At 39.2% G+C, this 22,112-nt stretch overlaps 1 protein-coding gene across 1 annotated transcript in view; it reads left to right on the top strand.

Moving 5' to 3' along the window:
• The first annotated feature begins 871 nt into the window (after positions 1-871).
• trabd2b (TraB domain containing 2B) overlaps positions 872-22,112 on the top strand; it is a 53,782-nt gene continuing 32,541 nt past the window's right edge. The window contains 2 exon segments of the mRNA XM_055164943.1: positions 872-1,172; positions 2,824-3,393. Of these exon segments, the coding sequence (XP_055020918.1) occupies positions 1,062-1,172; positions 2,824-3,393 (681 nt within the window). The 5' untranslated portion in view covers positions 872-1,061.

Raw genomic sequence — 22,112 nt, 5'->3', positions numbered from 1 at the left:
GCTGCTTGTCCAGGGTCCTGTCTGCCATAGCCCACGCAGGGAGGGGACACGCCACTTCTTCTCACTACTTGACTCTGTCACTGGGGCAATAGCCCAGGTCATGGTTGAGCAGTGGAGAGTTGACATGGGACAAGCCTAAAAGAGTCAGTCCCAAGATGAGCAGGTTTATTTCTGATGCTACAAATCATCACCAGTCCCCCAGGAAGTAAAGAAAGAACTTGTCTTTAGTCAGAACCGTTTGTTTATTGGCATTAATCACACACTATAGAGTCTGAACCTCATATTGCTGTATAGCTGTCAAATAGATGAATGGGATCCTTCTGTGGTGGAAGCACATGACAAAACATGAATAATTGTTCATTTACTTCGGTTAAATGACTGTGTTGAAATTCATGTAAAACAGAGACTGACCACATAGACTTCATGTGAGAGAATGAACAATAAACGACTAAATCTGATATAATCAATCACAGAGCCGCAATGCCTTAACTTTAAACATTGCAGGGATAAAATTAGCTATTTGGCTGCTGTAACATTAGGCCTATACACTAAAATTTTAATTAGGCTAATGAAAATAAAAGGCCATTGTTTTTGCCCTATAGGCATGGGCGCGCGTATTAAACAATGTGTTTTCCTTACATTCAATCTAGAAAAGATAAACTACTCCATACTCTCAGCTGGGGTTGTTGGAGCTCACGCGAACCTGTCACCCCCCTCTGAACCTGCCGTAATATCCGTGTGTGTGTGTGTGTGTGTGTGTGTGTGTGCGGTGGGGGTGAGGGGGGCACTGCACAAGTTGTCCCACCTCCCTCAAAAGTTGTGGAGCGCACAGCTCTACCTCTCACAAGAGTTTACTCCGGTGCTGCGCGAGCAAGGAAGGTCTCGGGAAAGTTCGACCTAAGACCAGATAGGCTGGGAGCGCGCGGGGACATGGCGACTGGTCGGCATGGTCCTCCAGCAGAGAGGCGCAAGTAAGCACCGCGAAAAGTTACCCAGAGGACTGAGCATCGTCCAGGGAATTTCCAGGAAGTGTGCGAGGAGCGCACTGTCACCCCGTGACAATGGTGTGCGCTCGGACTTTGTGCCTGCTTGTTCTGAGCGCCCTCCTGAGTCCCGGGGCACCCTGGGGTGCTAAGCGGGACAGACCGAGGCAATGCGAAACACCAAAGTTGGTGAGTCAAACAGGCATACTCTATAACACTAAAACAAATTAAATTACAATATTTTTTATTTTTGAGAATGTTAAGTGTGGCACGTTGGACACTTAAGAAATATAACTGCACAGACAGAAAGGCCTGTGCATTTTAAGCTGACTGGTTTACCTCGCTTATTCTTACAATGGCACATATTCCATATCCATAAGTAGTATAATGTAATGAATATTTAGATTGTAAAAAAGTTAAACAAAACATAGTAGGAAAATTGAGTTATTCAAAGCTCAAGTTGTAATAGTCATACTATTGTTAAAGGCCATTCCTCTGAAATGAACATGTCATTTACATTTATTTGTCTTGTAAAATGTGATGCCAGAAATGCTCCTCTGACTCTGAGTGTATTCACATGATAAGAGAGCATCCCACCAGACACGCTTTGGCAGACATATTCAAATGTTCAAAAACTGCACTGGCAGAGTAGACATATGATTGGAGGACAGTTGGAGCAAATCTTGATTAGACCTAAGTGGTAAATATTTGCTTAAAATAACTTTATTTTGACATAATGAGTTTCATCCCTCAATGGTTGATTAGTCCATGCCTCAATAGCCAGAACTCTGGTACTGTTTATGAAAACCAATTCCTTTTTCATATTTGGACCATGGCTGCATCAAAGACATGGCGCATTAATTGAGCTCTTAAATAGAAACATATTTAACATATCCTGGTTTAATGCTTATTGGATTGCTGTGAATTTTTCATCTTCATCTTTTAACTTCTATTTACTCCACTACAAGCATTTTAATGCCTTATTTAATGCTTTGAAATATATGCATTCTTATGTGAGCAGGGTTGCCCCTTCACAGATCTGACCTGTAACCTGGCCTGGTCTTGTCTTCTGCTAGTTTTCATGTGAATAGATATATGGATAGGTGGTGAACCTTCAAATAGAAAAGTTACACAGTGTTTCTTAAAGTATTTTGCAAAACAATACTATCACCAAGAGGTCAGGAGTTTTTATGAGCTTCAGCACAGTGTATTTGCACTTCTGCCTTTAACATTCTGCTTCCCAGGCAAAGAAGCTTTGCCAACCAAGACATGGCTCTAACAATACACCAGAGTCTGTTTATTACCCAAAGGCCCCTCCATAAAGTTTTTCCACATGCGGATACACTACTAACTTGCTGTCATGTGAAAATCACTCTATATAACTTGTTGAGCTAAGTTTATAAGGCAGCAAACCACAACAGACGACAAATGGGCCAACTAATTTTAAACAGCAGCAGTTTCCTCATAGAAACACACACATTCATCATATAATACTGCAACAGAGACAAATGTAATCCCTCTTGTAACAGATTTGTATGCATATATTTTTGGATGCTTCCCTTGTAGGGAAGGACAGGGAGGAAAAAGTTGAACTTTTTTTTTACTGCCAGGTGTTTTATTGTAGCTGGTATGTAAAGTATCTTGTCCAAGAGCCCAACAACAACATACACTGGATCATAGAGTATTACAGCATTTAATCTTCAAACTTAAATTGTTTCCTCTAGTAATGCAATAAAAAAGATTTTCAGTTTACAGTTTTAATCTGCTCACACACACAAATAATGATCACTCTTATAGCTTATATATTTTATAATGAACTTCATTCATTGTTCTCTCCCAGCAAAGTGAAATGAACTCCTTTTTATGGACGATAAAGCGAGAACCTCCACACCCTCCTTCTTACCTGTTTGGTACCATCCATGTGCCCTACACGCGAGTTTGGGACTACATACCAGACAACTCTAAAAGGGCTTTCAACACTAGTCCTAACATCTTCTTTGAGTTGGATTTAACAGACCCTTTGACTATTTCCAAACTCACCAGTTGCCAACTCCTTCCACATGGAGAGAACCTACAAAAACTTCTACCTCGAGATTTGTATCGCCGCCTCAAACGCCACCTGGAATACGTCAAACACATGATGCCGTATTGGATGACGGCTGACCAGCGTGGACGTGGACTTTATGCAGATTATCTTTTCAACGCTATAGCAGGAAACTGGGAAAGGAAAAGGCCGGTGTGGGTCATGCTAATGGTGAACTCGCTAACAGAGTGGGACGTAAGGTCAAGGGGCACGCCAGTGTTGGATCTGTTCTTGGCCCAGGAAGCTGAGAGGATGGGCAAGACCACAGGCGCAGTAGAGAGAGTGGAGGAACAGTGCCACCCACTCAATGGACTCAACTTCTCTCAGGTAGGATCATTGAATAAGTTTCATAACTATCTTACCTAGCATGTTCTTTCCTATTCACACAAGCACTGTTCCTTTCTTTCTCTTTGTTCACTACTCAGATGTTAACCAATAACATTATTTATATCAGAAGGGTAATTTAAGTAGTTAGAAGAACATTTTGAAAAACTTTATAAGGTCGAAATGCAGCATTACATTGAACTAGTTCAATCGGTAGATAGGGCAGTTTGAAGAGAATAAAAGCCCTTGGGACAAAAGTCAAAAGGGTGTGTCCAGGGGGAAAAGCCAGGTGATCTCTGAAGATACCATAGCAAAGCTCTCGTCCAAGTCTCACTGTGCTGATTTTCACTGTCCTTGTTTTTGGTTTGGTTTTAAGATGAGGAGCCATTCTCTTGAAATATTTCAACTCTTCCCAAAGTGCAATTATGTATTTGAATAGTTGTAAAGACGAACATCTGCCCTCCTTATATATTCCCCTGTAAAGTACTTCTCCAGAAAATGATTTAATCAAAACAAAAAATGTCTCCCAGTGTGTGCACCATGGGTGATTTTTTGTGTTATAGTTGCAGAATGTGGGAGAAGTCAATATGAAGGGAAGAAAAGTGATTAAAACCTGTCCAGTGTAGACAGTTTTATGGTTACAGATGTCTCCCACCTAACAAGACAAACAGGCCCACAGCTGAATCTGCACTGAGGGTGTCAATGTGAGCGATGCACACAAAGAATGGATCAGTGGAAGTGAGAAAACCACACAGCGATTACTACATTAATACACAGTGGATATGAGCTTACTGTAACCGGAAATGCAAGGGCATGAGAAATATGCTGAGTGAAATGTGGGGAATGTGTCTTTCCTAACTGAATTACATTTTTGAGCCTTATTAAATAAATATTTATTGGGTGATCAAGGTGTGAGATTACTCTTTAGGATCCAAGTTATATGCAATAAAATATTAGCTTATTAGAGCAGTAGTTCTTTAGTCATTTAGTCCATCAATCAGTTGATGCTTTCTTAGCCTGACCTTGTACAGCAAAATAGATTCTGGTGATATTTGTCAGTTCACAAATTCACTTGAAGGACCCCACTTAAAGGATAATCAGCTGGGGCTGACCAATCACAGAGCAACACAAAGGTTTGTGTGGAAATCAAAGGCAAAACGCCTTAGTGACCCAAACCAAACATATCGACACAGACAGACATACCTCACCCTATTTTAATGCCTAAGCGTACTTTTTGTTAGTGAAAAACATGCAGAAGGTAAGAGCTTTGTGCATTTGTGGACAGGGAACATGTTTGTGCTTTTGCCAGTTGAGAGAAAAGCACAGAAATGTTCCCTGTGCTTTTCTCTCAACTGGATGTATCAAAAGTTTTTTCAGCTTGTTTATGAAGCTTCCTCAGATTGATCATGTGGAGAACCCAGTTCATAGTGACATACATATCAATCTGATGTGACCCAGGTTAGAGTATTATTTGACTAATCATTTTATTTAGAAAATAATTTATATGGGACAACCACAGAAAAGAGAAGTTAGGAGTGAGTGTGTCAGAAGATTTGGTATTTATTGACATTCATATGAAAAAGGTCTAATCTGAGTTTTTAGTACAGTAGACAGTACAGTACAGTTTTCTGTACTAATATCACTAACACAATAATACTACAATTACTTTAAAACTACTTCAAAAGGATGACATATATGTGTTGGGGCAGTTCTCATCAAACGTGCTGCACATGTATGGAACGCCACACACGCTGGTAATCAGCCGCCATCCACTGTCCCATGCACGCAGGCAGTGGAGAGGTGGTGCAACTGTATATGCAAGACCCAGTCTCCATGTGACAGGTTGGGGACCACTGGGCTAATTTGAGATCTAGTGGGCTCCTAGGCTCTCCTCTTTCATCAGCTCCTCCTAACTACTCTGTCAAAATCATAGTGCTTTGCCCTGTACATGCCTCAGTGCTTTACTGCAACTAGAAATAATCCTGGCAAAGGCGGCAGGTCTTTTCACTAATGAAGAGGACAAGCCGCTGACATTAGCACAGCTTCACAACTTGTTTGACGCTGTAATGGGCTGTTGTTTTTTTGTCATAGAAGAATTGTGTGTGACATTTGATCCAATGAGAAAAGGAAAAATATTTTGTGCTTATATGATATAAAGAGCCACCATGTTTGTTTTGCTTATTAAGATGTTATGTTAAAATGTTATTTGCTTGTTTTGGAATATGCTTTTGGCCAAGAGAGAATTCCCATTTATTGTCCTGTAGATTCATTCAAACCATACACAGACTATAGGAAAGTGTCTTGCCCAAGGACACAACAGTATGCATTGGCTAGAGCAATTGCACCGATCTGATTCTGGTATCGTATATCAGTGCTGATACTGAGAAACTTGCTGGATATCAGCTTTCAAATATCGGTTCAGCCAGTATCCTGGTTGGAAATTGATGTAATAAGACTATTTAATGCTTGTAGTTGGCTCAGAAAGTCTCATAATATTTGAACTTTTATTTATACAATGCTGTTCTGTTGTTACATAACAGATAAATAACAGCTCCATAGCACATCTGGATCAATTTAGGCTAAGTTTTGTTTTAAGGAATTAAATGCTGTTTTTGGTCTCTGCACTGCTATCAGTTGATATCAGGATCGGGATCAACAGACACTTGAATCTAAAACTAAAGCTAAAGCTAAGCATCTGAAAATGCTGGATGAGTGCACCCCTACTAGAGCAGAGATCAAACAGCAAACCTTTGGATTAGTAAACAGATACTTTCTCATTGAGTAACACGTGATATACTATAAAGTGAGATTTTAAACCTCAGATCTTGTGTGGATTTAAGTTTTGTGATCTTAATGAGCATCACTAGCTTGATCCTAAGCTTCTTTTTGTTCATTTTCAAATGAAATAGCAATTTCAAAACACTAAAATGACAGCTGGATGTGGGATAATTACAAATGTTAAACAGCCACAGAATTTGAATCACTGTTTTACCATGGAAACCGTTCAAAACTACCGGTACATCTTACACAGCTGTATCCCAGAGCTTACTGCCCCACTCTTACTAGATACGAACAACCCCAGGCCAAACTGACATTGACATGGAAGTCATTATTCTCAATTATAATAATTTGTGATTTACTCTGAACACTTTGGTTGATTGGATGCTTTAGTGGTTGACTGCTATAGCAATGAGGTCAGGAGGATGGATAGTCAAAGAGAATGTGTGGGTGGGAGCTGAAAGAATAAAGGAAAGTGCAGAGGAACTGAAGATTTAGACCGAATTTTGAATAGAACAGACAGAAGTGGAGTTGTAGTATGTAAAACACACACCATCTCACTCAGTTAAAGCCAATTCAAAGCATGAAAAATCATGCAAAGGCAGCTAAGAAAGTCCGAATTGACTGACCCAAATGTTAGTTGTTCCCAATAAAAACTGTTGCTTACAATATCCTGTAACTTCACCACTCTCACTGCACACACAGCCAAATGGAAATGGGAGAGCCAGCGATTCATCATTTGTCACATCAGACGTTTTAAATAAGTCCCTGTGGTACCAGTGCAACAGGGTTTGAACTCAAGTTTTGGATTGTCCAGCTCTGAGTATAAGAGCAACAGGTTAGTCTGCCTGAGGGACTGTGACCCCAGAGGAAGTGGCTTTTTGGACAAGGTATGCTCAATAAATCATTCTAGTTGCAGTGGACCCCAATCCTGAAAAGGGTGAAACACTTTGTACAATTAAAAACAGAATGGAATTCATGTTAGACACATTTTGATACAAAAATCACAAACATGTATAAACAAAATATTCATGCCATTTCAACAGAGACTATAAAATATAATTATGCATCATTGTCATCTACTACCAGCTGGGAGGGAGAAACAAAAAGCCAAAATACAAGTGGATTAAAACATTCAAAGATGTGTATAAATTAATCTGTCTGCACATACGAATGCTCATTGTCCTCATCAACACTTCATGAGGTCCATGAAACTCAGAAATGTAAACACTGACTGCCCACAAGATATTTAACAACATTTTGTATTTCAGTGTTTACAGAAATTAATCGTAGATTGATTGATGCTGTTTATCAGACCAGAGCCCCAAATATCTCTGAAGGCCCTGTGATAACTGAGCTTTCAGACTTTTTTTAAATTTTTTATCAGAGGTGTGGATTCTCACAGGCCCTCTGTAAACAACAAAGTTGTGGAGTATGGTTTTTCTCCTGGTATTTCAACCAATAGAAGCTGACAGCCAGGCAAATGAGCCAACAACAAGTCTAAGTGCATTACAAAGGGAAATGGCTGAAGGACGCTCAAGGCCCATATTTACCAGGAATTTATGTTCATAAGAAAACAAAATTTAAGGTGCACTATACTACTATTTAATAAAACATTTTTTACCAGGTCTACCAGGTCAGCTGTGTGGTGCCCTACTCACAGTGAGAATCATGATATTCAAGTTTGAGTGTAAGAAATAAAATCACCTGTAACTGAATAAATGCAAGATAGATATGTTTAATGCCATACTGTGGAACATTCCATGGAAAGCACTAACATTCCCAGAGACAAGCAGGTGTCAAAATACATAATGCACCATTAACTTTATTTTTGTGAGAACTTAAATTGTCTTAAGCAATTTAATTGTCCTACTTTCTGCATCTTATTATTATTTTTTGAGATACTAATAAACACCCAAATATTTATTCTACCTTGTGGGTTGCTATGCTGCTGGAACCACTGATGCATGTCAACAAGAAGAAAGACATCATATTGGCGGCGCCTGTCTCCTGGGCAGGGGTCAAAGTTCACGGTGGAAAGTGGCAGCGCAGTTGTTTAGCAGCAGAGCTATTTGGAGTCTGTTAGTCTGCGGGTCACTCTGGACACTCTGGAGAGGAGTCACCTCATCGGTTTAGGCTGGCCAGACCTGACCTATAACCCCTACTGGTTCCTGTGACATTAGAATACACTGTACTGTTGTTGTTGACTGTTTGTAGAAGTCAGCAGTGATGGGTGTTGGATTTGGATACATATGACATGTGAAGAGCTTGTTTTAAATGTGCTTGAACCAGGAATAGGCTTGTTTTCGATGTGAAAATGAATCCACTGGACAAAACTTGAAAGTAAAAATTGTGTGATGTGTTGCAGCCCAACAGTAAAAATGCTAAATTCATTTTGGTTTATATCCTTATGCAATCTGTTAATTTACAGATTAGATAATATACTAGAATCTATCCATGCCATATTGGTCTTCTGTGTGTTCATGTTGTGGTTTAAATGACTCTTTTCTGTAGTTCTGTGATGGTATAATGAATAGGAATGGCATTACATTAAAATGGTCCAAAAAGTGCATTAAAACATTAAAATACATAGTACTAAGGCAGTAACAGCAACCACTGCATTTGCTGCCAGTGGTTAAGTACATTAGCCAATCAGATTTGCAACTTTCTCAATTTAAACACAATCTCAGGTTTTCATTACTTTACAGTTGAATGTTACACTTGAGTTAGGTAAGGAAGAGGAAAATGCTCTTTTTAATTTATAATAGAATCAGCAAATCTTAAACTATAAAATTTTAAATAAAATCACTGAAGAATGTCCTTTAGTTCACAGATTCTGAGTTTTGCCACAGAACTCTCTTGATGTGTGTTTATAGCGCACAGTTAATGTAATAATGCGAGCCCACAGCAGTAAATTCCTCAAAGACTGGGCAGCGTTTGAGAAGACTAACAGCACAAATCAAATCACTGGAGATTCTCATGAGCTGGATAAAATCTTAGCAGATAATGACTGTGTTTTTTGGAGTGTGTTCACCCAAACATCTTTAGAGGAGGAATTAAGTAACACCCAACCTTAGCTATATTTAATTATTTACATATCACAACAAGAATGCAATTTTATTTGGGTTTTAAGCAATATATTGGCTGGGGTGATGGACTCTTGAATGACATTATAATCTCTACTTAATGTTTTCTTGTTGAATGAAATGTGTAATAGGAGATCTTATGTCAAACCATTGTCTTCTGTTTGATGTATTCTTTTACAGAAACAATCGAAGATCATAAAATAAGTCTTTTTATATAGCCAATGTCATGGTCATATTGTAGACGAGCAGGGCATTATGAGGCAATGAAGCATTAGCAATGGAAAAATGCCTTGTGGAAAATGACTGCACAGGGTGTGATTGAATGTATCTACTTAAAGAGTATTTTCTCTATTACTGTTGCCACAAGCAATCCTCTGCTTACAAACAACAGTGAGTTGCATAGGAAATTGGCATATGCTTAGATTTTAGACATTGGGATTGGCACAACAAGCACACTGGCTTGCCAAACCTGGTTGATAGATTTCTGGAAGTGAAATCATCTCTAATATAAGATATATTGTTAAAGACTTGCCAAAACCATGACATAGATTCTCAGTAGAATTTCACTTTTTGTTGCAGTACCTGTTTGTTGTTCGTGAAGTCTATGTGTAGTACAGAAGTCAGCCACTAGAGGAGCTGACAGCAGCCCTAAACAGTGCTCCTCTGCAGTTCTTGTAATTCATTACTGGCACACGCTCATAAACACGGTGGAAAAGAGAGGGGGTGGAGCAGATTACCTTTTAAGTGAGCTGGCGTCCGTGGATCCTCTGTTTAAGCATGACATCGGAGGGTGTTTCACGTCTGAGCTGTAATTACCTGAGCAAATATGTGGAAAAGTGCACAGTAACACGTATCAGGCCGATCAGCAGGCACACGGCAGGCCCACTGTTCCTCTAATCACTTAACAGGCTCCTTAATGACCCAACAACCCACTGCCATCCAGAAGCACTTACACAATTATGTGCTGGCCAGAGCACAGCGGAGAGGGAGAGAAGTAGTACGGACACTGTGGAAAGAGGCCAGTGTGCACTTGACAAATACATATGCTCTGTTTTTTCTCCCAGTGGGTCTTGCATTCTAAGCAGGAATTCAGTGTTTGTTTATAATCATATTCTAGAATTAAACCTTTCAGAAATATGTTTTTGCCTCAATGATCACACTGTATTTTTATACAGAGAGATATTAGCCTGGTCACCATTCTCTTCGTCCCGCCTCAAGCCAGACTCTGACAGAACAGATTTGTGTATTTCAGTCACGCTTGTGAAACAAATGAGCTCAGTGGTCACCTAACATTTTAAAGAAAATCAAGCTTCTCTCACCTCAAATTAACAGAGTTTAATGCTTCACTCATTAATTCTGCAAAAACTTTCTTTATTTTTCAGTCCCCTGATTTTTTTCCTGTCAATCACCCCATTTGGACTCAAGATTCAATGGTGACCAGGCTCATGTTTTCATAAAGTATTAGAGATGTGTGCTGATCCTAAGTCTGGATAAAAAGACAGGCAACAACATATTAAACTTTACTCATCTCTGAAGTCTCTAAATGTTTTTAAACACATTGTTCACAGCAATCTGAATATTTCCAGACAATCTGTCTATGATGCACATCCCATACCTGTGCTAATGACTCCAGCACATTGACAGTGAGGTTGAAGCGTGGCAGCTCCGAGTGCTCTTCCATATTTTACCGGCCGGTTTGTGCCAAAAGCTCCTCTACAGACCCTCGCCCACAGTCTCTCTTTGCCGAAAATGAGCATTCTTTTCCATTCTAATAGCTTCACATCACACAAAGTTACATCCTCACAGCAGCCCGCATCATCTCTATAATTATTCTGTCATTTTTAATGTGGAAATTGCAGTAAAATAAATAGTGATTGAGTACTCCTTGAGGCAGGTACTTTTAAAGACACCCCCACACATGTTACTTCATATTTGCTCATCACAACAAAAAGGAAAAATGCTGTATATCATGTATAACGAGAGTTTGCTTTGGACTGAGTGGTTAGGAACTTTTTCCAGGAAGGTTAATCTGGGGTTGTCTGGGCCTAGGGCTGATTGATCACAGACATGAATCCCACAGAGAGCAGCTCGTCCCCTCAGGAATTTTGTTGTCTTTTGGGACTTTGTTGGTCAGAAATCTTGGTTTGAAAGGTTAGCTGCCCTACTAAAACTGGTGAGAGCGGTGACATACAGATGTGTGTTTCCCTGCTGTTGGGACAGAAGTAATCAAACAATTTGTGAGGATTAGCGAACATTTTAAATCATGTTGTGGTTTGTTTTTCTTTAAATGTAGTGTTGTTTTACCCATAATAGGACACAGACAATTTGTGCTTAAATGAACTGTGGAATGGATGTTGTCCATCTTTATAACCATAAATATGTCTACAAGGTACATCTTATAAATTTACTTTTAAGTGTGGAAACTTCTGTCAGTGTCAACGTCCAACCTCAGAAACTAACTATACAGTGGCAATGATCCCTTCAACCACCATCTACGCTCAGTGACATCAACACAGAATGAGGTTTACTAAATTGAAAAGTTTAACTTTATTATCCTCATTGGTAATTTTTTTCTGTGCATTTCACCCATCTTTCAGTGCGACTCTGGCACCCTGTCAGGAGCAGAGGGTGACTTTTATCCAAATACTGTACCACAGGTTAGTGAGGACAACTGACCTGAAAGACGTTTTAGGTTGACATGTGATACTGCAAACCTTAAGAGACTCAGCTAGATATAATTACAACAAACATACACCACACTAAGATGCATTACTTGGCCCAGGAATCAAACCAGGGACCTTCTTGCTGTGAGGTGAAAGAGCTATAACCACTTCACAGAAGAATAATATACAATGGCATGTAACTTTCAATACAGATTAGCTTTCTCAGTCTGTGACATCAGCCGCACCTCAAACACAGTCCCAAAGTGGTGCCAGTGTAGATGTGTGCGTGAGTGAGGCAAGCTGGTCAGGGATTAGCACGGCATTAGGAGGCCTCTCTCTGAACTTAGTTTTAATGTGACCCATGCGTCCAGTGCCCCCTCACCTCTTTCCCTTTACAGCTCTGTGCTTTAACAACCCAACAACAACAACTCTAAAGAACATTGCTCCAGCGTCACATTTGGGTTTCACACCAAGGGTCTGGCGTCACAGATTTTCTCCACTCTTAAAAAGTCTTTTAAATTAATATTCACAATAAAGTTAAACATTTTAATGAGAAAAGCAAACATTTGACCTATGTTTTTTGAAAGCAGGGGCATTTCACTGAGGGGGTCTTCAAGGTGATAATTAAACTTTCAAATTAGTAAATAAATAGTTTGAATTATGATTAAAATTAAACACAAATGTTTTTTTTCTTCCAATATACTGCCCCAGTCGCTCTAAGTGGGGTGACACCTGGGGTCACTCACTAGAACCGTCTCTGTTTGAAGTAAGCCTAGAAGCATTAGACCAACAGCTCACAGTGGACACTTGTTAGTCCAGATGGATGAAATGTCAAGTGATTTTTTTTTTTTACACTTTGATATGTATTTGATCCAACCTTTCCCAACATGGACCACAGATGTCACTGTATTGGCCTTACCATTGCTGCATGTCTGTGGTCAGTTCAGCACTTATAGTAATGTGCCAAGTATGTGAGAACATGGGACAGTACAGACCTGGGCTATGTCAAATTACTTTATATAACTTAACATTATAGGTGGTCATTAAAGATACCAGTCATCCATTTAATAACATGACTAAATCTGAAGAAATAGTTAAGAGGTGAACAATAGATATAGCTGACACTTCCTTTTAAAACCATCCAGATGTTAATACATAATTATGAAGGGGTACTGACAATTGGATATCCATGATCAGACAGAACTCAGTGTTAGTTTTTCTACATGAGCCCCCAGGCTTGAGAATGATATGAAACCTCTCCGGTTTGTCTCTGCTTGTAAACTTTATATGAAATCACATAAATCCTGTCATTCAACCATTAACTGCTCCTCCATCCACAGAGGTGATTTAGAAATACACTTTTACACTGAGCAGAAAACTGTTTGGGATGGGTACAAGTCCTACAAACAAACAAATCATTAAACAATTACCCACTTATAGCTGTGGACCAAGAGACTAACCGTTACAAGAAATGAACACAGATGAACACACATCTAGATTGCAGATTAAACAACAACAAAGCCATTAAATTTAAATACCATGAAGAATTCTACGTCTTTCTCAGCTGAGATGAGAAAGGCATTCATGTGGTCCTCAAGTTCTGAGATGACATGACATTTGTTACAGTCAGGTGCTTTTATCTCGGAAAGTCTGGATTTTGCTACGACTAATAATAAAATCATGGAGCCTGCTCATTAATAGCCTTTAGAGCTAAACAGTAAGGTCTGTTGATTTTAAAGTTAAATGTTAATGTTTGTTTACTTTAGCTAGTACCAGTTAATGTTACAATGGTGATTAAACAGTATTGTTAGGTCTTTCTTGTGCAAATCTGTTGCTCTTATGATAGGGATATATGACAGTAATCCTTTAAATATAATAACGTTTAGTCAAAGATCTTGAAAGGTCAGTATAAATTGACAAGTCAGCTGATTTTGGTCCATCTCAGCACAGCAGGTGATGTCAGGTGTGGAAGTCAGGTTGCTTGTTTTCACCCAAGTTCCCAAGAACCACATTACCTCAGCATTGTCTTTCATTCTGGTAAACACAGAGAGACTAAATTATTTTCTGTTGTAGGTATATTCATAATAGAAATTAAAAAATATACACTACTCACAGTAAGTTAGGGATATTGAGAGAGAACCAGTGAATGTCATATATACGGTGTTTGTTTCATTTCAGAAACTTTTGGGATAGGGAGGCAATTGTATTGGGGTGATAGACAAACCTCATTTTGTGTTTTAGCGCCACCTAGCCATACCGCTCCTTCAGGGTCAGTGGCAAGCAGTCAGATGTTGCTTGTGAACTTGGTGTGTCTCAAAGTGTCATCAGCAGACTTGCATCAAGACACAGAACTACTGGCAGAGTTCGTGACGGACCCATTAGTGGAGCCTCATGAGTGACAGGCCACAACGATGACCAGTAACTAAGGACCTATGCACTCAGACATCGTTATGCAACTGCCACACAGCTGCAGGCTCGTTTTCAAGATGTGAGGGGTACTAGGGTTTCCAGACAAACCATTTGAAACTGACTCCAACGCTTTGGTTTGAATGCCAGACGACCGTTGCAGGTGACTCCACTGACACCAAGACACAGCCGTGAATGTCTGCAGTGGGCACAAGACCATGTGACCTCTACAATGCAGCAGTGGTCCACCGTCCTGTTCACTGCTGAGTGTCGGGTCACTTAGCACAGAAATGATGATCGTCAGTGTTGCTGGAGAAGGCGATGTGAGCGATACGCCGAGGTTAACATGGTCCTTAGGGTTCGCTTTGGTGGAGGAGGTGCAACAGTCTGGGCAGGCATCACCAGTCAGCGCAAAACAGATTTGGTTACTGTAGATGGCTCAGTCACCGCATGTTCTTACCTCAGAGACTTCATTGAACTCATCATCATCCCCAATTCCGCCAGCACACCCCCAACTTTCTGTTCATGGATAATAATGCTCCACCACATCTTGCCAGAATTGTCACAGCTCGACTTCAGGAAGTCGGAGTGCCTCATATGGTATGGCCAGCACTGTCCCCTGACCTGAACCCCATAGAGCACATCTGGGACCAGCTGAAGCAGAGACTGGATGATCGTAGCCCACCCCCACGTGACCTGGTAGAACTGCATGTAGCACTGGTGGAAGAGTGGAACACATTGCCTCAGAACAACATCATGAGGCTAGTGAGGAGCATGAGACATCGCTGTCAAGCTGACATTGCGACAAAAGGTGGAAACACCCCGTCAAAATTTTGGGGGTAATAAATATTAAACTAATGAAAATAGTGTTTCTTCTCATTCATTCTTAGTAATATCAAAGGGAACTTTTACTTATTTCATTAAAATTTAGACCAAATAGGAAAAGCACTCATGTAAATAACAATATCCCTAACTTATTGTGAGTAGTGTATAGCTATATGAGATTCTGTGAGATTGTGTATCTTAGTAAACTGGTATGCTACCAAAGATGTGTATGTCACAAATGATCTTTATCCATTCATGTTCATGTTTAACCAAATTAAACTAATCAGTCAATCAACCAATCCATCAAAGTTGCACAACAACCTAGTAAACTTGATGAATTGTGTTGTGTTTATTGATGATCCAGTTCCAGATGAACTCATCAGGTTTCAGATGTAGGCCTGACCCTTGTTGCCTCACTGAAAATGCTGTGTTTCTTTGTGCCCTGGTGCCCTCTATACAGATTTGAAGCCTTTGTTTCAGCTGGACTTCTCAGAAGAGAGCGTGACACAGGGAGCATGTTGCCCCAGTCCTTGGCCTCTGGATGACCTCAGCCCCTTGGCTACACACCAGTAGCCCTCCCTCTGATTAAATTGTAGGACAGGACTTTTCCAGTTCATGGTAATGACACGGGGCTAAGCAGGTTGATCTTTGCAAATTCATTTTAACAAGATAAGCTGATTAGTCAATCAAGTAGAAGTTAGATCTATAAAAGCAATTATAAGTTATTTTTGCTCTTCAAATACCCAGTTACCTAATTCTGTGATCTAATGGTAGAATGTTTTTTTATTTTTTTTTTTTTTATTACATTAAAATGTCATTGCCAATAAATTTAAATAACACTGGTCTAATCTTCTCTTCATATATGACCAGATCAATTCTAAACATGAGAGAATCTTTACAAGCAAGAGGATTGTGAGAAAAAAGTTGGAGCCTTTTCAAATGTAATTTAATGGTTTACAAATGTCCACACATTTGGCCCCAATAGAACTTAAACAATGATTTTGAAAAATTTCTATATGTAGAATACACACATCACTCAATTTGACAATAAAATGAAAGAGTTTGGTCACAGACACAGTGGATCATGAAAAATAAACAATAACATAGGAAAGCTTTCAGTCTTTCCTCTCAACACTTTATTAAGGGCCAAAATAAAAAGACAACAATGAGGTAAAACAGAGGATGCTATTACTATGTCCTCTCTCATCTCACACTCTATTTCACCCCTCAGTCAGGAAAAAGTTTTTCCAATGCAATTTGCCCATCTTTCCAAAGTGGATACTCAAAGTTATATTTCACTATCCAATAGAATTTACAAGAAGTAAATGGGAAGAGAAATGTGATTTATGGACAGTGGAGCAGTGGAGCTGAAAAGGGTGTGTTGTTTAGATGGAGCATGCATGAAGCTAATTATGTTGTTGTTAGTTCACTGTTTGAGATGATGAGACAAGTGAGCAGAGGGAGTAGGTCTGGGTTCATGTCCCAAATGAACACATAATATATTGCCTTTGAACAAGGCATCAATGCCCATCTGCTCTCGGTTTATAAAACAAGAGTCATTATTTAATAGTTCTATAGTAATCCTGTGCATAATGAGGAATTACAGTAAAATTAATATTCTGTAACAAATGGCACAGACTACATTAAGGTGCATGATGGCTCTTTTTTGGTGGCGGCTCTTCTGTCTTCTCCCTCTGTCTAATCTTTTCCTCTTGAGCTGTGTGTCATGTGACCATGTGTAATTGGTCTGTGGTTGCACTAGAGTTGTACAAACAAATTAGTGAGGAAACATGTCAGCTCTGAGCACTATGAGGTGAAAGACTACGCTTTGCCCATCACAGATGCGGGATTGTGTGGGGAAGGCCTGATGGAGTAAAACCCATATTGACTGTGAGCAGGTGAAGTAATTCACTGTCAGACTAATTTGCTGTCACCAGCAAGTACTGAAGGTCCCAAACTGTGTAGTGGCGGAATGGGATGCCACTAGATTTGCACATAATGCTTTGTTTGCATTATAGCAAATTTAATTACATTTGAACTCAACTTATATATTCCTCAGATTCAGTAGTTACGGCGCTGGTGCTGAAAATATTCCATAACATTGAGCCAGTACAAGCACACTGAGTGATCAGTCTCTCCGAGCTTGTTCATTTCTGGTTTGACTATTATTAGTCCTAGGATAGTTCTGCCTGAGGAATTTGTCAGATTTTACAGTACTTGATAGATATTACATGTATTAATCTAAGAATGAGAACTATAAACTTGCTAACATTTTGCTGCATTCAGCCTAAATAAACAAAAAGGAATTGTCCCAGCAGGTTAATTTATAGCTTCTTTGTCAGCTCGTGAAAGCTATGTGCACACAGTGGACATTCCTGGGCTGAGCTCTGGAGACGGATTCAAAGAGTGTGGGGAAGAGCAGGAACAGGCGACGTGGAATCTTGTGATCATGTTCTACTGGTCTTATGGTCTTCACAGATAGAAACTTTCACTTACCCTAGAGGCACGTATATGAAAGCAGACACCCTTATTGGTTTCTGATGCCCCCATGAAGCACATGCCAGACCACCTGCCTTGAACGACATCCCATAATATACCAGCCTCTGTGAACATCTATTACAGAGATCATGAAGCAAAACTCCGTATGAGATATTTATGGTTAGCAGATGCTTGGCTTCACAGCGTGTGTGTGAATGAACAGCATGCCTGCACAGATCTTTACATTCAGGCAAAGATAAAATATCTCTAGTTGGTTAGGTCATTAAAGAAATGATTATTATTATTTACAAATGTTTGCTTTTGATTAGATTATTAAGTAGCAGTGCCATAGCCTTGGAGGACGAGTAACTCAGGACATTGCCTTATTCTTGTTTCTCAAGCACTGAAGTGCAGAATAGACTAAACTGAAATATCATAACATGTGATTTAACTAAAGAATACTATAAAGGTCAGGCGTAGGTTATTTGTAATATAATGACCACAAGTTAACCATAGCAAACCATAGTCATCCATCCAATATTTTCATTTTTAAAAACACATTTTACAGTGTTTTTTGCTGTCTTTATGCAGTTTACTCAGTCTAACAGAGTATAGTCATTTATAACAAGAGAATGAAATGGCTGCTTATGCTACACTTAAACTCGGCACAGTCCTGTAATATAAAAAATGTGTTTGGAGTTCAATGCGGGCCAAGCGGCTCTGGACCAACCTTACAACAAATCTTTTGTTTTTGTTGTTGATTCTCTGAGGGGATAATGTCAACATCTGGGGAAGCTGGCAGGCACTGCAGAGTGATCGTGTGTGAATATTAACAGCCAAAAGCTACATTAAATTACAAAGAGTTGTATTGGAAGGGAAACTGAGGGATTTTTTTGTCCTCAAATGCAAATAAGTAGAAGCCAATGCAAGCACTTGAGAGCAGCAAGAATGGCTTTTTAATCCCTTGCTCTGAGAAGTGAGTAATGACAGAGGTTAGTTGACCTTCTGACCACTGCAGCCAAACCAACCGTACCAACTGGCTTCAGCTCCGTTAAGTAATACATTTACAAAGTTGTGGTTATCTTTTTGACTCCAGTTCATTTATCTTGGTTGCGTCCCTGTGTTTTTCTTGAGGTCTGATAATTTTGTGAGACTGGACACAAAATTAGATCTCAATTATGTGGAATTCTTAAAGTTGAATTATTGCGAGAGTATCTCTAGATAAATGTCCAGCTGGGGACTGATTATAGACTCAATATAACAGAGAAGCTATTGAGAACACCATTCCCATCCAAGTACTATTTAAAAACCACTATGCTCTCAAAAATCTCATCTCACAGATTTGCACCTAATTGTGGGAATCATAAGAATTACTTTGTACTTGACATCTCAATATAAACAAGAGTTTATGTTATGTTCAGAATCCTTGACAATGGCAGAGTCATAAACACTCTGACAGCCAATCATTTAAAGAGAGACTAAACACCTAAACTCCGCCCACAACCACATTTCAACTGAAACTGGGCAGTACCTGTAGGACTAGGGAGAGTGAAGCGGCAGGAGGGATGGGATTTTGACATATAAGGAGCAGTGTGATTGGTCTAAAAGGTACCCACACTTCAAACTCCACCCCTGCAGCCAGGGGTTTGGACACACAAACACCTGGCCCTAATCAGGGTAGTCCTGTGTAAGGTCACATAGTACTTAAAACTGCTACAAATTTACATAGTTTGCACCAAAATTACCAAAGAGGACTAGGACCAGTAATACTATGCCATATACACTATTTAATAGCTAAAAAAAGTTGATTTAGTATTTAGTTTTAGTTTAAGATATGGACTTTATAGATTAGTACAATAAACATCAATTTGCCTAATTATTTTAATCAATCTAGCCCAGACCTGGGCATTGCACTGCTCCCGGGCCACATACACAGTCCTTTGGTTGACTCTGTTTAAGCTCATTTGGAATTACAAAATAAACATATTTCATCATTTTACCTCATGCATGGACTAAAGCCACATTGCTTTGATTTTAGAGGTGCTTTTTTTTCTTTTTTTTTAAATTTTTAATTCACATACAAAATGACATACAAAACAACAATTAATATTATGCAGAATTGAATTAAGGAATTTGGCCCGGCCCTCCACAATATTTTCTTTTTCTCATGTGGCCCCACGGAAAAAATAATTGCCCACTCCTGGTCTAGCCCATTGGTATAAGAGCTGACAAGCTTAGTAAGTGAAGTTACTTTTCTGTTACTCAGTCCACATGTATCATGAGAAGGGAAGGTTTTTGGTTGCCACATTTAGAAGAAAAATAAATCTTGTATGGCATTCATACCTCATTGCAATTGACACACTTATTTTTGATTGGTCATTGATTGTGTAGGGGATCAGTTGGAGGGATTTGCCGTGGTCTTTCATGGACTCTGCTTTCTGTCAGCAGAGAAACACAAATAAATACCTTTTAATCAGCAGCGGATTCTTCAGGGGCACATTTGGAAAGAATGTGATTAAAACTAAGTGTAACATTATTCATAAAGCAAATGGCTTGCGTTTGTGTTTCCAAGGAGCTGGTCTTTGATATAAGCTAGAGTACTCTCAAAGCACGATCTGGTTCAGACATTTATTTGATGAAGGGAGACCTTGAAATTTCTTGGTCACTTAAAGAAATAATAAATTTTTTGGAGAATAAGAACGCAGAATTCCTCCCTTACATGCACTCATTCAACTTCACATTAACAGTTCCTGCTTTATTTGATTTAAAAAAGTAAAATAAAGATTTTTCCATAATCTGCATATTCTTCCTTAAATGTCCTCTGCTCACCCCAAACGTAAAGTTGTGAGTCTGAACCTCTAAGTGGATAGCTGTTTCCTTGGGCAGATGCTTCACCCAACATTGCATTACTGTGATTGTCTGAGTGATTGTGGTTCCAGGGCTCATACCTGGAGTTGTGTTTTGTTTCATTCACACCTTTAACACACAAATCCTGCATATTTAGACAGAGTTCTTCTCTCAAATGGAAAACACTCCATCCACCTTGTGATGTCATTTGGTAATACACAAAGTGCTCCATTGTGTTCTTAAACTCCATACACCTTCACTAGAATCATTTGGATGATTTCTGCCATGGAATAGACAATCTCTTATGAACAAAAGGTAAAAGTAGCTGTTAACTTGAAATCTACCGCTTCATGACATCACAAGGTGGAAGAAAGCATTTTGATCTTTGGAGATGAAGGCAGACTAATAATAAAGATTATTCAAACATGTGTGAATGAAACAAAACATAAGTCCAGTTATGTTTTTGATAATTTTACAACATTATAACATGTCTTACAGCTCACAAGAGTCAATTTTGCGTAATGTACCTTTAAGCTGCCAATTGTGACTCAGTAAAACCACAATATATGGCTAATTAAATCATTTCAATGAATGGAGGACATCTGTCATAAAATAAAATCTATCTCAATATGCAAATTTATGCACATTTGGAGACAGGTTGGTTTTGTCAGCCCAAGAAAGACAAGAAGAAGAAAGAAGCTGACAGGAGGAGGCATCTATTCTGCTAATACTTCAATAATACTTCACTACCTCAAGTACATTAAAATTATTAAGTTATAAGATCTTCAGGGCTAACAGTTTGCTTGCTTCTGACTTCCGTGCATTGACTTCTGTCACATTACAGAAGTGCTGGAGGTGGAAAGGTCCTTAGTTTAGTGTCTCTGAAAGTCTATCCAAACCGCATGCTAACAAGAGAGTGCCAAACCAGCCCTCTGTGCATGTGTGTGTGTTGGTGTGTGTGTCTGTGTGGAACGTGCCAAATATCTCTGCGGATTCATTATAACGCAATCATAATTTCACATTGGAGCATGTAGGAATGTATAGCCATATAGTAAACACACAGATGAATATAGTCAGTAATAATAATAATAATCTTAAACCTGATTCGACAACTATAGCACTGTTTTTCGGTCTAGTCACTCATCTCATATATACTTTTCTGTTTATCTATGTTCAGATGAAAAGCAGATGGATAGAAGGTGGGGTTGCTAATTAAAAAGAGATGAGAATCCAAACTAGCAAACTGTAGATAAACGTTTTAGGAGGCAGACAGGGTGTAAGAATTGCAGCTTGAGATAAGAGCTTGTGAAAGGTCAGAAGGAGCGAGGGAACGGTTCACATGAAAGGAGCCCAGTCAATCCCCTCAATCATAAACATGTGTCTTTGTCATCGTCCCAGGACTTAAAGCTTTATGTGTTTTTATGTTGTTAATGCACCCAACACAAGCAGACCTGACATACTTGTTAGTTTGATGAAAAGTCATATTGCGATTCACTATTTCTCTTTTTAACGCAGCTTTTTGCTCAAACACAGATGCTTTTTCCTAACCAATTCTCCAACTGTGAATCTCTGAGTGACTAGAAAATATTAATATATATTGTCTGTTAGGCCTGTCACAGTAAGATAATATTTTTTGGGT

The sequence above is a fragment of the Boleophthalmus pectinirostris genome, unplaced genomic scaffold (assembly GCF_026225935.1).
Source record: "Boleophthalmus pectinirostris isolate CB_2022bp ecotype Guang Dong unplaced genomic scaffold, ASM2622593v1 HiC_scaffold_7, whole genome shotgun sequence".
Taxonomy (NCBI): Eukaryota; Metazoa; Chordata; class Actinopteri; order Gobiiformes; family Gobiidae; genus Boleophthalmus; species Boleophthalmus pectinirostris.
The sequence above is the reverse complement of the archived record's forward strand: the minus strand, read 5'-3'. Positions and strand labels throughout refer to the sequence as shown.